Below are 16,532 nucleotides of genomic sequence, written 5' to 3' on the forward strand. Positions count from 1 at the left end.
TCAAATAATAAAGACAATGTAAATCTAAATCACTTTTTCATTACATATGAATCTAAATAACATATGATTTCAAAATTGAGGATATATATTATTTAAGTGTTCACATAGAATTTAAAAATATCATTATAATAATATAAAAGTCAGCATCTTAATTTGATAAAGTAAATAAAAATATTATTAAAGATAATTAACTTGATATATAAAATAATTATATATTTGAAATTAAAAAAAAATTAACAAAAATAAAAATATTCAAAAAGAAACAAAGTTTTAAAAAACATATTTATAAATAATCACGTATGTAAAAATAAATAAAAATCAGCACAAAACTATAAAAAGATAAATTAAAATTTGTAAAACTTATCTTTAAAGTTAGATTGATATTTGTAGCTAATTATTGAAAACTTAATATAATAAGAGATTGTTCACGTACCTTATAGGAATTGATATTGATCGCATATTATTACTAAAAATATAATTATGTATGTAACCTTTAATATGATATGGACTATATGCTTTAAAAAACAGAAATAACTGAAAATATTCACAAATAACATATACTATATATAATTTGATGCCGTAAATTATTGAGAATATCCATATATTATCTTGAAGCACCAAGAAAAATATGTTAATCACCATTTTATATATTACTTATAGAACTTTCAAAAATTGTTTCTTTCATAATCAATGTAAAATTTAGAAAAAGCCAAAATCATTAAAGGAATCATATTGATATATAAACTAAATATTTGGAAGAATAACATAAATTTTACGTAAAAAATATAATATTAAAAATAAAAGAATTTGAAATAATAAAGAAAATATGAATCTAAAGCACATATGATTTTAAAATTGAGGCTATATGTTATTTAAAGTGGTCACATAGAAGCTAAAATTATTATTAATAATATGTATTCTCAAAATGTTAATTTGATATTTTTAAATATAATATTTCAGATATTTTATTTCTCTCAAAATAAAATTAAATAAGTTTAAATTTTTTTGCCAGAAATAATTAACTTTATTTTTAAACTAAATATTTGAAAATTAAAAATAAACTTTTATCGAACAAAAATAACATTTTAAAAAAGAAATCAACATAAAAAAATGTTCTAATAATCATGTATGTGAAAGTAAAATAAAAATAAATACAAAATTACAAAAATGATAAATTAACTAATGTATTAATTATCTTAAAAATTAGATTGGTATTTATACTAAATTCTTGAAAACTTAACATAAAAAGAGTTTAACAAGAAAAAAACAAATTATGTCCACAGCCAATATTACGATAAGGGCTATATACTATTAAAAATATTCATATATAAATAAAAATACGAAAAATATTCCAAATCAGTATCATTGTTTAATATTTTTATAAATCTTAATATTTCTAAAGTAAATCTATAAATTAATTTCAAAATATGAACTAAAATTAACTAACTTGATATATATGCTAACTATCTTAAAACATAACACTAAAATTTATTTAAAAAATTCATAAAGTATGTCAAAACATAAAATAGCATATACATAAAAATAAAATATATAATTAATATTAAAATAATTAACCTAATCAAATAAGTAAAAAATAAAATTTTAGTATTTTTATATTGGTGTTGGCTACAAAATCATCTAATTTTATAATAGATTATAAAAGGTTCTTAAAAACATTGGTCAATTTTCGTTTCTTTCTTACCGGGCCAATTCAGTTTTGGCTTATAATAAGCTTACAAAGTTCTATTAAAAATAAAATGTGGTAAGAATAATCCACAATTAATACACATATTGTTGATTAAACAGTTTGTTTATATGCTTTTGAATTGCCTTTTATCAATTAAATAAATTAACATAGTTATTTACTCATCAACAATTAGATTTTAATAAATTTTGAGACAATTGTTTTTAAAAAGTCAAAATCCAAATATTCATTTAACTAACCAAACATGTTTTTATGAAACATACCTAAATTTTTTTATTATCTAAAATATTTTTTTTTAAATTAGGTCACTAATAATAATAAATCGAAGTACATGGTAACCCTTTTCCGAGAAAAGTAACTTCTCAATCGGGGAAAACATTTTGTGAACCGCTAAAACATCATAATCCCACCACTAATTTATATTGTAACTATATCAAGTAGGAGATATATTTAATTTTTTAGATTTTTATTTTTTATTTTAATAAATAAAATATTACTTAATATTAGCATAAATTATATATATATATTTTCTCCTTTTCTTATATCTAACAAACAGATAGTTACTATTATTTAAATTTCATCAAAATATTTATTATGATTTAGACCTAAATATACATATAAAACTATTCGATATGCATTTAAAAGAATTAAATAAGAGTATTTTAAATACAAATATGCATAAAATAAGTATATAATAATACATTCATTCTAAAAATTTGGTAAATACAAAAAAGTTAGATATATTGCATAAGGATTAATCTTTTATGTCATTCAAATAGAAATACATATAAAATTATAATAAAATATTTATAACAGTATTAATATTGTATTAGTTAATAAGCATGGAACAATCTATATGACGCTTTTAATTTTTTTATTAAGAAACAATATACACATGTTTATAAATACATTTATACATTTACGTATACAAGCAAACTGATATCTAAATATTAGTTATTTAAATGGTAAAATTGTATAAAAACTTAACTATGAAAAATAATAAAGCACACTTTAAATAAATTTCATAGAAAAATGTATATAAAACAATTTTCTATTATATTATCTTAATATTATTAAAAAATAAAACTAATTATTAATAAAGTATTCATAGTAGTGTATAGCATAGTATAGTAGTGTATATGTACTAAGAAATCTATGTGATATTAAAATTATGTACTTATAAGAAACTATAAATACTTTAGTAACAGTAATTTTATATTTATAATACAAACAAATAAATAGCTAAGTTCAAAAATAACAAATTTATAAAAATAATGTAAATAGGAAATCAAATAATATTTTAATAATATTAATAAAAATATTTTTTACGAAATTCATCTTTTTCTTAAAAAATATTGCAAAATTAAATTAAATTATTAAAGCAGCGCGAGTAAAAAATCTAGTCAACATTATAATGAGTCAGTTTCAAGGCTCCTCAGTGCGCCACGTCAGCATTTTGTGGACCTCACTTTTTAAAAAAATGAAAAAATATCAAGTCCATGGCTCGAACCCGTGTTATTGACATATAAACACCAACATTTATACCACTAAACTAAAAGATACTTTGTACATTGATGACCGAAACTAATATATATTTATGAAGGTCGGTTTAATAATGTCCCACAAATAAATAAAATGATTTACAAATCACGTTCTCTATTATTTGCTGATTGATTTGTGGGCTTATTGTTTAAACTCGCTAGCCCATCTATTACATCAGCTTATACATTTGATTAAAGCCTAATTCTATCTTAATAAACCATAAAATTGGCCCTAAAAAGCCTGCAAGTCGTCAGCTCTTCGTTTTCGACTGAGACCTATGGTTTTCCTAATCCTGCGCCTCCCCTCCAATACACAGACGCTACTGTCTAAACTTCTCCAATCAAATCCATGGAACTCTTAGTCTCCCTCTATCTCTTCATCTCCCCTCTTTACGCACACCATCAAAAACGCTAGCGTCTCATAACTGATACGAACGGCTTCACTATATATAGGTCATGCTAGATCCAGGAGTCCAACCTCTCATATCTACGAGCACTTTTTTTTCAATTGTTGAGCATGTCTGTCTCTGATGCTATTGCCGTCCTCCCCACCACCTTCAATGCTCTCCGCCTTTGTCGGTCTTCTCAAGTTTGTTGTTGGCCGTCTCCTCAGCTACTGGGATCCCCGTAACATCAATAAAAATGGTGAATTTATGGGAATCACCCTCCTTTTGCTAGAAGAAAATGTACTGTCATCTTCACTCTAACATGAATGATTTCTTCCTTCCATATTTCATAAAAACTAAAACTATTGGTCTACGTATTTAACTCTTCTTACCGACAATCTTTACGGACGGCAGCGATCATAGATGATAGGTTTGAAGTTGGAAGATGGACAGAGGTTCGATCATCTCCAGGCTCTTGCAAACACAAACTTAGAACCCCCGGTATAGTTTTATATATCACAGTCAAATTTCTCCAACGCCGTACATTCATATTAGCTACTGATTCTTAATTCCATTTGTTAACTTTCAGATGTTGTTGGCCAAAAACGTTTTCTGCTAGGCACTGACCTCAAAAAACGCCTCAACAACGACTCGGCTTATGGTATGTTTTAATCTCATTGACCCAAGCCTGCTTTCACATAGTTCTCATGTTTTTATCCATTTGCTCCTGCTTTAAGAAAACTTATATAATCTCATACACCAGTATGGTGGTCGTGTACTTGCTTTGTGTGACTGACGATGATGCGCCCCTTTAGGGGTCTTATGAACTCAGATGATATAACCCAGTTTGTCATGGTGGTCACCACGGTCAGTCCAAAAAATATTTAGGGATAGTCATCTATTTTTTCTCAAGAAACATGTTGACGCTAAACAAGTTCTGCTGAATATAGTACTTCCAAGCATATATTTAACAGAATAATATCATCTAATATAACACACACGTACAACTGTGTTTCAGACTGCCAGCAGCAACAAAACTCCAGACGTGGATTCCCAATCTATACTACCAGCAGCAACTGTTAGCTACACGGTTCATGTGCCCAGGAGAGCCGAAGAAGTTGATGAAGCAATGCCAAGCTTTGAAAACGAAGAAAAGAGGCACGTGAGTGATTGTTTCAAGTCCATCAAACCGTCATCCCCACTTAGCTTATGTGTCAATGAAATAACCATTTTCGTATGTTTTTTCCTACTTTCAACTTTGGTTGTATTTAATTATCTGCAAACTATCTCCCACCAGGAGAAGAGTTACTTGGTTTTTAAATAAAGGGGAACGTTGATTGGTCTTTGCATTTCATGAAAATAAGCATGTCTTTTGCTTCATGCATGAGAACATGTTCAGATAGTTACATGGCATCGACGTTAAACAATGCAACAAAGAAACCAACTAAAATCCAATAGCCACCAAAACAAAACAAAAACCCCAGAAAAGTGACACAAGCACACAATCATATGTTCCTCGGTGGGAATTGGGATGCAGACAACTAAATACAAAAAATATAAATGTATCAACTGGTCTTCGTTCACAAAGCGTCCTACACGTAATCAACAACAAACCGCTGCCTCCCTACTAATTCCACCATCTCTGACCCTCTGCTTTGCCAAATAACTGCACGCACCAACACAAGTGTAAGAACAACATAACTAACAACGCTAACACTAAGTAAAACTGAACAACAACAGCATACACAAATAACCCCGCGCTTGCGCGGGGCTCGGCCTCTAGTTGAAAGAAATAGAGAGAAACAAAGCTGAGAGATGCTTGACATCTGAGACGATACCAAAGATCTCATGGGGAATCAGCTTGGTGTTGATGGCTGGCACGAGCGTCTGATTGTCGGATAGGACCTGGAGACTCTTCAACCCTAGCGAAAGGGCGTGGTGGAGACTTGATCTGCATGCTAAGGCTTCCGCCATGAGAGGGGAACCTACGAACGTCTGAGCTTCCGATCCACTACAGATGAGGTCTGCTTGAGGGGAGGAGAAGCCTCAAGTTTGTAATTTATCATACATTAGGTATTTAACTGTATCAAATATGGTGTAATTAAACATATTTGTTGTTTATTTTGTAATTGGTTGAATAACTTTTAATTTATAATTTTAATAATATTTTTTACCAAAAACATCTTATAGGAACATAGGTAGTATGTAATATAACTATTTTATCTCAGTTGGCAGTCATCAAGCTCTTGTAGAAATATGAATCATTGTTTTGATAAGAGCTTTAAAACATATTCACATTACAGACTTAAACACAACCTGTGTAGAGTATCTTTCAAATATATAGATAAAAAGATTAACGAGCTGAAGGAGTATCACTGATGAAACTTGTGCCATGTCCCATGGAATTGGTTGAATTTGCATCTTGGCTCCTTTTGCTTAAGTTCTCATATATTTCCAAACACTCGTTGAGTTCATGAGCAACCCTTGTCATGTTTGGTCTCTCTGTGGAAGAAGGGTTGATGCATGACATTGCTAATTCAAGAGCTTTCCAAGATGAACTTTTGTCATATCCTCGATGGAGATTCGGATCCATAATACTATCAATATCACCATTTGCGAGCATAGACTTGGCCCATTCTACAATGTAAGGCTTTTCACGTGATTGTTCAATCACAGGTTGGCCAGTGATAATCTCCAGTAACACTATCCCAAAGCTATAAACATCACTCTCCTCCGTTAACCAATTCTTTTGGTAGTATCTGCAAGACAAGTACTTGAAAATATATGAACTTTTTTTCACCAAACAAGCAAGGATGTAGACATCTTTTTAAAACTATGGTGCATAGACTTACTCGGGATCAAGATATCCAATAGTGCCAGCAACGTTTGTTGATACATGAGTGTTACTTCCCACTAGAAAAGATCTTGAAAGTCCAAAGTCGGCAAGTTTTGCTTCAAAAGTTTCGCCTAACAATATATTGGTACTTTTCACATCTCTATGGACCATTGGCGGCTTACATCCAATATGCAAATATTCAATTCCTAATACATGCAAAAACCTTTATATGTTAGGTATTTTTTTTCAAAATAATGTACTACCTCCGTTCCCGAAAGTAAGATGTTTTAGGTTTTTTTCTTGTTCCACAAAGATAGATTTTTATATTGTCAAGGTAATTTTTTATACTTTTGAGGAACATTAATTGAGAATATTTGAATTGATTAAATTTCATTGGTGGAAAATTATCGGAAAATGTATAATAAAGTAAAAAATAAATTAAATTATAAACATTTATTAAATTCTTAATAAACGTGAATACTCTAGAAAATTTTACTTTCAGGAACAGAGGGAGTAGTTAATAGGAACTAACAAAATTTATACAAACCTAATGCAGACTCGATAGCTATTTTAAGTCTATTCGACCAATTCAAAATAGAGCCTCTACGTTTTCCTGCCAAAATTTACCACATGGTTTAAAATCATTGGGAAGTTTAAAAGCCTTTGGCTTGAAATAGGTAACTCATTTACCTGAGAGACGTTCTTTTAAATTTCCATTCCCCATGTACTCGTATATGAGAGCCAAATCATTTCCTTCATCACAGTATCCAATGAGGCTTACTAGATTTACGTGGTGAACTCTTAGCAGTAGTTCGACCTAACAATCAATGATTTAAAAGGGTATGATTCATAGACAAATGAATCATGGTTTCCCTCAAATTTAGTGGATTTTAGTGTAATGTTGCACCTCAGTTTTGAATTCGTTATAGCCTTGAGTTGATGACTGAGATAGAATTTTGACTGCTACGTGTTCATTATTTAGATAACCATGACAAACAACACCAAAGCCTCCTTTACCAAGAACAACTTGAAAGTTATTAGTCATTTCTTTGACTTCTGAATAAGTAAATCTTCTGTTTTTCATTTCGAGGGATGGACGTGTAACTGTAGAAAACATTTTGGAGATTAATATTTCTCATATGGAGCATGTATTTATTTCTCTTAACTACCTTTGCAACTTGATCTCTTTCTCTTTCTGAAAAATAAGATGAGAACCAAGACGATTATGATAATGGCCAAACAAGAATGTTGGGGAAAGTCACACGGCGCAGCGGAAATATTAATGGTCGTGTTCCCCTGACCTTGTGCGAACCTGTGAGGAAAATACTTCGACGATGGCAAGATATCAAAGTTGCGATAACTAAATGATACACACAATTTTTACGTGGAAAACCTCCTCGATGTGAGAAGGAAAAACCACGGGACCGTAGTCCACTCCAAAATCCACTATATAAATGGTATGAGTACAACCACGTCCTCCCTGTTCAACAGTCTGAACAGAACAGAGAGTCTAGCTACAAATAGCTATCTCCAACACAAACAACAACAACAAGAGAGCAACACAAAGCTTCAAAACCGGCAGCAACCAAACGACCTCAGCTCACAAAGATTCCGGCTTCCAGAAACTAATCCAACCGTACAAATCCAAGATAAACAAGTCAACAATACCTCTTCCAAATTTCAGCTCAAGAAGAGAAGATCTAACCGTTGGATTTACCAAACACCCAAGACTGCTCTGCTGAAGAATTATGGCGACCAGCTTCACGAAAACCCAGACAACAGAAGATCCAACCGTTGAAATTCAAATCCCTTCAGTGAACCTCTAACCCACTGACTGAAGAAGCTTCCCACAAAATATCAGCCCGATCAGGATCCGTTTGACCCTCCAAATCCAGTCTTGAAATCACCTTACGAGTTTTCTCCTTCTCTCTTCTTTCTCTCTTTTGTCTCTCTCTCTAAACTCTATTATTGTGAGTCTACAGTGCAAAGGGTCATGAGAATTATTATTATGTCTCATGCACACTTGGTTCTCTCCATCTAGGAGGGAGCCAACAAACTCCCCCTCCGACTAGATGGAAGAAGCAGCCATTCCGGCTATCTCTCGGCATACCTCAAGCTTCCCCCTCGGTAATGACTTCGTCATCATATCAGCTCCATTATCATCCGTATGAACTTTCTCAAGTTCCACTTCCTTAGAAGCAACCACATCACGTATCCAATGATACCTCCTCTGAATGTGTTTTGACTTCGAATGAAATGTAGAATTCTTCCCGAGACATATAGCGCTTTGACTATCACAAAGCAACACATACTTTTCTTGCTTGAAACCGATCTCTTCACAGAAGTTCTTCATCCACAACAGCTCTTTACAAGCTTCAACTGCAGCAATGAACTCTGCCTCAGTGGTAGATAGTGCAACACACTTTTGCAACCTTGACTGCCATGCCACAGCTCCACCCGCAAATGTTACCAAGTAACCCGAAGTAGACTTGCTAGAATCAGCATCTCCAGACATGTCAAAATCAGTGAAACTGACCAGCAAAGGCTTCTTACCCCCAAATGTAATCTTCAAATCAGAAGTCCCTCGGAGATATCTCAAAATCCACTTCACAGCATTCCAATGTTCTCTTCCCGGATTGGAGAGAAACCTGCTGACAACTCCAACGGCGTAGGCTAAATCTGGTCTTGTACAGACCATGGCATACATCAAACTACCCACTGCAGAAGCATATGGAACCTTCGCCATATCTTCCTTCTCCGCATATGTCTTCGGACTTTGTTGACTGCTCAGTCTTAAGTGTGGAGCAAGAGGAGTACTCAACACTTTAGACTTGTCCATGTGAAACCGCTTAAGTACTTTTTCAATGTACTTCTCCTGAGATAAGTGAATCAGCTTCTCACCTCTATCCCGAATAATTCTCATACCAAGAATCTGTTTCGCTCGACCCATATCTTTCATGGCAAATGACTCATTGAGCTGCTCTTTCAACTCCTTAATTTTGTCCATGTTCCTGCCCACAATCAACATATCATCGACATACAGCAACAAGATGATAAAATCATCCTCACCGAACACCTTCACAAATACACAATGGTCTGAATCAGTCTCTGCATAACCATGCTCCCCCATAACAGACTTGAACTTCATGTACCACTGCCTTGGTGCTTGCTTCAATCCATAAAGGCTTTTCTTCAAGCGGCAAACCAAATTTTCTTTGCCCTTTTTCACATAGCCTTCCGGTTGGTCCATGTAGATCTCTTCCTCCAAATCACCATGAAGGAAAGCAGTCTTCACATCCATTTGCTCAACCTCTAGATCAAGGCTCGCTGCCAATCCAAGTACAACCCGAATGGATGACATCTTCACAACAGGAGAAAAGATTTCATCATAATCAATTCCCTTCTTTTGGCTGTAGCCTTTCACAACCAATCTAGCCTTGTGTCGAGGTGGCAAATTATCATCCTCATGCTTAATTCTGTACACCCACTTATTAAGCAGAGCCTTCTTGTCCTTAGGCAATTCCACCAACTCAAAAGTATGGTTCTCCTCAAAAGAATCCATCTCCTCATCCATGGCTCCAAACCACTTATCCTTGTGTTCATCCTCCAAAGCTTCATCATAGCTTTCAGGCTCTCCCCCATCAGTAAGTAATACATACTCACTAGGATCATACCTTGTCGACGGTTTAAGACCTCTCTCGGATCTTCTAACAATAGTGGGTTGGTTCTCAGCAGCTGGTGTCTCACCATGATCGTCACCATGATCACCACTACCATCTTCATGTGCGGGAGCATCTGCACTGGGTGTATTATCCTGAACCTCAACCTCAACCTCACCGTGAACCGATGTAGAAGGAGTAGCCTCTGTATCGATCAAACCCTCAAAAATCTGAGTTGGCTTTTTGGACTTGTCAATGTCCTTAATCGTTTGATCTTCCATAAACACAACATCTCTGCTCCTTACGAGCTTCCTCTCAACGGGATCATAAAATCTGTACCCGAACTCATCATGACCATAACCGATGAACACACACTGCCGCGACTTCATCTCAAGCTTCGATCTATCAACCTTGGGAATATGAACAAATGCCTTACACCCAAAGACCCTCAAGTGACTGTAAGAAACATCCTTACCAGTCCAAACCCTCTCTGGAACATCACCATCCAATGGAGCACTTGGTGACAAATTCAGCACATGAACCACCGTGTTCAAAGCTTCTGCCCAGAAAGTCATCGATAAGCCTGACTGTGAGATCAAACATCTCATCCTCTCGACAATCGTTCGATTCATCCTTTCAGCCAACCCATTTAACTGTGGAGTATGAGGTGGCGTGAATTGATGCCTTATTCCATGCTCTTTGCAATAAGCATCAAATGGTCCAAGATACTCTCCACCATTATCACTGCGGATACACTTCAGCTTCTTCCCCGTTTGTCTCTCAACCAATGCCACAAAGTGCTTGAAATATCCCAGCACCTGATCCTTCGTCCTCATAGGAAATACCCACGACTTCCTTGAATGATCATCAATAAAAGTCACATAATATGATGCGCCACCAAGAGATCTTGTCTTCATTGGACCACACACATCTGAGTGTACCAAATCCAGTACCTCGGGTTTCCTAGAAGGTGCGGAAGACTTGAAAGATACCCTGTGTTGTTTTCCCGCAAAGCAATGCGAACACTTCTGTAGGTGCAAACCAGAGATTCCTGGAATCACCTCATTCTTAGACAACACAACCATTCCCTTCTCACTCATGTGACCGAGTCTCTTATGCCATAACTCCATGGCATTATCATTCTCCACCGCATTAACAATATCTTTGGAGACCTTAGCCTGCATCCAATAGAAAGATGAAGACTTCTCACCTCGAGCCACAATCAAAGAACCGCGAGAGAGCTTCCATTTACCACCACCGTGCAAACTGAAATAACCCTCATCATCAAGTCTTCCCGTCGATATCAGATTCATCCTAATATCAGGAACATGCTTAACATCCTTAAGCACCAGCCTAGTACCAAGACTAGTCTCCAAGCAAACATCACCAATGCCAGCAACCTGAGCCATCGCATCATTCCCCATCTTCACAGAACCATAATTACCCGTAGTATAGGTAGAAAACAAATCCCGCTGTGATGTAGCATGAGTAGTAGCTCCACTGTCAATCACCCAACTGGTGTCCTGGCATGCGACATTAATGGCATCACCCTCAAGAAGAATGAGAAACTGATCTTCGGTGAGAGTCACCCGATCCACCTTTTCTTCTTGATTTCCTTGCTGCTTGTTTTTCAACTTCCAGCAATCCTTCTTCATGTGCCCTTTCTTATGACAGAAATAGCACTCCATATTTGCAAATCTATTAGACTTGCTCCTGCTCCTGTTCTTGTCTCTCTTGGGATCTCTACTTGTACTTCTCCCCCTTGACTCAGTAACAAAGACATCTGAACGCGAACTGCTAGCATTCGACTGCCTTCTTGCTTCCTCATTAAGAACACTGTTCTTCACTGAATCCATCGAAATAACACCTTCCGACGCGGAGTTACAAAGAGACATCCTGAAAACCTCCCAAGAGTCCGGTAAAGTACCGAGAAGCCACAGACCGTGAATCTCATCATCAAACTTGATGCCCATATCAGACAACTTGTTGAGCAATCCCTGAAACGCATTCAAGTGATCTGTCATCGGAGTCCCCTCCTGATACCTCAGCTCAATCAACTTCTTGATCATGTACATCTTGTTGTTTCCGGTCTTCCTAGCATATAACTGCTCCAGCTTCTTCCACAAAGAACGAGCATCCGTCTCAGTCTCAATATGATGCAACACATTATCATCTACCCACTGCCTTATCAACCCACACACTTGGCGATGCTGCAGCTTCCACTCTTCATCCGTCTTCTTCTCAGGTTTTTGTTCCTCGAAGACTGGAACATGGAATTCTTTAACAAAGAGCAAATCCTCCATCTTGCCCTTCCATAGATGATAGTTAGCACCATTCAAGCTTATCATCCTGCTCATATTTTCCATCTTTCACACAAGCAAATAACAACCCAAAGTTATCAAAACCAAAGCTCTAAAACCAGAAGCTCTGATACCACTCTGTTGGGGAAAGTCACACGGCGCAGCGGAAATACTAATGGTCGTGTTCCCCTGACCTTGTGCGAACCTGTGAGGAAAATACTTCGACGATGGCAAGATATCAAAGTTGCGATAACTAAATGAGACACACAATTTTTACGTGGAAAACCTCCTCGATGTGAGAAGGAAAAACCACGGGACCGTAGTCCACTCCAAAATCCACTATATAAATGGTATGAGTACAACCACGTCCTCCCTGTTCAACAGCCTGAACAGAACAGAGAGTCTAGCTACAAATAGATATCTCCAACACAAACAACAACAACAAGAGAGCAACACAAAGCTTCAAAACCGGCAGCAACCAAACGACCTCAGCTCACAAAGATTCCGGCTTCCAGAAACTAATCCAACCGTACAAATCCAAGATAAACAAGTCGAAAATACCTGTGCCAAATTTCAGCTCAAGAAGAGAAGATCTCACCGTTGGATTTACCAAACACCCAAGACTGCTCTGCTGAAGAACTATGGCGACCAGCTTCAAGAAAACCCAGACAACAGAAGATACAACCGTTGAAATTCAAATCCCTTCAGTGAACCTCTAACCCACTGACTGAATAAGCTTCCCACAAAATATCAGCCCGATCAGGATCCGTTTGACCCTCTAAATCCAGTCTTGAAATCACCTTACGAGTTTTCTCTTTCTCTCTTCTTTCTCTCTTTTGTCTCTCTCTCTAAACTCTATTATTGTGAGTCTACAGTGCAAAGGGTCATAAGAATTATTATTATGTCTCATGCCCACTTGGTTCTCTCCATCTAGGAGGGACCCAACAAAGAACCAGATACAACAATCACCACCACCCGGGATCTTTGTTTGCATGACCCACATTGCTTAATATTTGCATCAACACTAAATATGAGAACATTTTTTTGTAACTAAGTTATTTATATATTTTTTTAAAAATAAGCAAAATATAATCATTTTGAAAGCAAAATATAATCACTTTTAAGAAAAATATAATCATTATTTATAATTTTGAGAAAAATTAGCATAGAAGTGACAACAGCCAAGTAGTCTCCGTCTCCATAAAACAATTACCATATGTATATCGCATATAATGAAAACATGACATAAATTTCAAAGAAAAGAGTGGAAATTATAATTAAAAGAAGATAATCTGTTAAAAAAATTCTTACGATAGCTTTAATCCATCCTTTTTTCTATTGAGAAGGGATTGAGGAACAGAACCTCTAAGATTGTTTCCACTTAAGTTTCTGTGGAGGTGGAGAATTAGACAATTAGAAATTAATGAAGATGACAAATAAAAAAAAATAGATACCTTACATGACCAATAAGGATGTCATTTTGGCTAGAAACTCGGGCACTTCTCCAGTCAAATTGTTATTCGATAAATCCCTAGAGTTTATCAAGAAATAGCTGTAAACCATTGAATTAAATAAACCTTTTATTATCTTAATCATAGAGTTACGTACAGTTCTTGAAGCTGGCTTAGATTTTGTATCATTCCAGTTAATCCACTTTCAGACAGATCTCTGTTTGCATGGTTAGAGATATATATATACCACATATTTTTTCAAAAAATAAAAGAAGATATATACCACATATATTTTTTTTTTGAGCAAAATACCACATATATAATATCAAGATACATGTTAATTGTTTAGCAAAAAAAAAAAAGATACATTTTAATTTGAAAACAGTGTTTAATTTGAATGCTCTTACAGTGTTATGATTCTTGGTGCTGTGGAGGTATCCATAACGTTGCAGCTTAAACCAATCCACGAGAATTGTTTTGGGACGCATGGATCGCCCTGCCAGCTGGTTCTACTTAAATTATAAGTAGATTGGATGTTTTTGATGGCAATAACTAATAAAAGTAAACAAAAAAGTTAGCATGTGTAGGAACTTATCGAATACTATTTGCATAAACTACATGATCTTATTTGTATACCATCATCTTTACTTGTCTCTGATTGTGGAAAATATATGGCGCTAAAAATCTCCACATGGCATTCATTTGAGGTGGAAGAGATGACTTGGGTGTTCTGAACAGCTGTAAACGACATACAGCTCCTTCACATTTAAACGATGCGTGGTTGAATACAGTGTCTGCTTCAAAGTTCATAGGACTATAAGAATCGTAGACAACTCTACCATTCGCCACAATGTTAAATTCTCTAGTTTCATTGGCCCGCAGTTGTTGGATCTCGCCGAAGTAAAGGTAACCATACGTTTCATCATCGGAGGTTTCCAAACTCCAGATAATAGTTAAAGGCTCACTGGCATTAGTCGGTATGGCGGCGGTGGTAATTGCATCTCTTGGTGGGGCATAGCCATTAGAAGAGTCAGTTACATTCAGTGTTGTGGTTATTTGAGTCCACTCCAGTTGGAAATATGGTTGCCAAATACGATCATACACATCCTTGGGATAACTTCCACAAGAAAGTATTGTTAACTTTGTATCAAGATGTAGAAGAAAAAAAAGTTCCATGCAATTATAACTCAAAACAAAATTGTTAGTGAATGAATTGTACAACTTATCATATATGTGTACATATTACTTAAGGTATTTGTCACTTTCGATGTGTGATCCTAATACTTAGCAACTTGCTTTACATGTTATCTCTAATAAATAAAACAGTTTTCGAGTAAAAAATAGAGTGATAAATTCAAAAAATAAAATAAAACATTTTATTTTAGAAATAAATCCATTTTACTACATTTTGGAGTTAAAAATGAAATAAGTTTTGAGTAAATTTTACTGCAAAATGAGATTTGGATTGGAAAATGTATTAGTATTAGAGATGCTCTCAACTGTATAGAAGAAAGTAGTCTTAGTTAAATTAATGCTGACATACCTTATAATTTTGTCTGAATAGCTGAAGTAGAGGTGTGCTAACGTCCTCAAGGAACCAGTTCGAGTAGTATAAGTATGATACGGCAAGGGTCTTAGTTCTATGACTGATATCAGGAGTGTACTTGTCCCTGTCTTAACAAAACATATATCTAAACTGTTAGATCTTGTGATGTGAATGATCTCTTCAGTCTCACTTAAACCCGAATTTTTTAGATCTAAGGATGTCCAAATATTAGGACCAAGATAAAGGTCAAATCGTGGAGGACTGTTAAGACCGTCGTAGTTGCCGTATACAAATACGGTTCTGATTAGATACTTGGTGTCCTGTGTGACACTTAGACTATAGCAGTTTCTTATTCCATCAGGAAAGTATCTCAAAACCCTGTTTGGCTTTGAGACAGAGACTGTCTCTGAGTTATTTTGGATATAACCAGTTTTTCCTCCTTGGATGAAATTGGCATCAGATATGTATGTTAAGTTGGTGAATTGTTCGTTATAAGGAGGCTCGTTAGAAGGTAATCCACAATCCAAACTGATAAAACCTGGTAAAATTGGATATTAAAATATCGGAAAATAGTTCTTTTATGGTTAAAAACATACATATATATCCATTAAAATTTGAAGGAAAAAAGGAATAAATGAAAGATAGCAAAAATACCTTGTTGATTTTGAGACATAACAAGATGTATAATGGAGAAAGTGGCGCAAGCGACTAACATATGCTTGTTGAGAGTCTTCATCCTCGACTACTTCTCAGTTCGCAACCAAATGAAATATTAACAACTACCAAAAACTCTTGAAACATTATAAAGTCATATATAATTAACTATATATTTGTTATATGAATACTGAAACTAAAGAATTTGCAATGTCAACTTCTGGAAACGTCACTTGTAGATAGTAAACGAGCTACACATCATTTTTTAACATAAATGGCGGAAAATATTAAGTCTAAGATGGAACGAGTAATTTATTGAAAGCTATGAAACCCAACTTGGTGGTAGAAAATAGTTTGTCATATTTTTAAGAGACTATATGTTCCACCACTCCCAATCACTATTGAAATCTTAAACTATATTGTTATAAAGCTGGAGAAAATTTCTCGAAGCACA

At 34.9% G+C, this 16,532-nt stretch overlaps 2 protein-coding genes across 2 annotated transcripts; both read right to left on the minus strand.

The window, feature by feature from the left end:
- Window positions 1-1,939: 1,939 nt before the first annotated feature.
- On the minus strand, window positions 1,940-7,818 carry LOC125575456 (leucine-rich repeat receptor-like serine/threonine-protein kinase At2g14510). The gene is made up of 6 exons (XM_048765650.1): window positions 7,638-7,818; window positions 7,376-7,572; window positions 7,159-7,285; window positions 7,016-7,081; window positions 6,485-6,674; window positions 1,940-6,391 (listed from the first exon to the last, which is right to left on the minus strand). The coding sequence occupies exons 2-6, from the start codon at window positions 7,550-7,552 to the stop codon at window positions 5,986-5,988; spliced, it is 966 nt and encodes a 321-aa protein (XP_048621607.1). The 5' UTR covers window positions 7,553-7,572; window positions 7,638-7,818; the 3' UTR covers window positions 1,940-5,985.
- A 5,777-nt stretch (window positions 7,819-13,595) lies between these two features.
- Window positions 13,596-16,179, minus strand: LOC106407070 (leucine-rich repeat receptor-like serine/threonine-protein kinase At2g14510). The gene is made up of 6 exons (XM_048765649.1): window positions 16,079-16,179; window positions 15,422-15,962; window positions 14,515-14,995; window positions 14,036-14,430; window positions 13,887-13,958; window positions 13,596-13,816 (listed from the first exon to the last, which is right to left on the minus strand). The coding sequence occupies exons 1-4, from the start codon at window positions 16,158-16,160 to the stop codon at window positions 14,392-14,394; spliced, it is 1,143 nt and encodes a 380-aa protein (XP_048621606.1). The 5' UTR covers window positions 16,161-16,179; the 3' UTR covers window positions 13,596-13,816; window positions 13,887-13,958; window positions 14,036-14,391.
- Between the last annotated feature and the right edge of the window lie 353 nt (window positions 16,180-16,532).

The sequence above is a fragment of the Brassica napus genome, chromosome C8 (genome assembly GCF_020379485.1).
Source record: "Brassica napus cultivar Da-Ae chromosome C8, Da-Ae, whole genome shotgun sequence".
NCBI lineage: Eukaryota > Viridiplantae > Streptophyta > Magnoliopsida > Brassicales > Brassicaceae > Brassica > Brassica napus.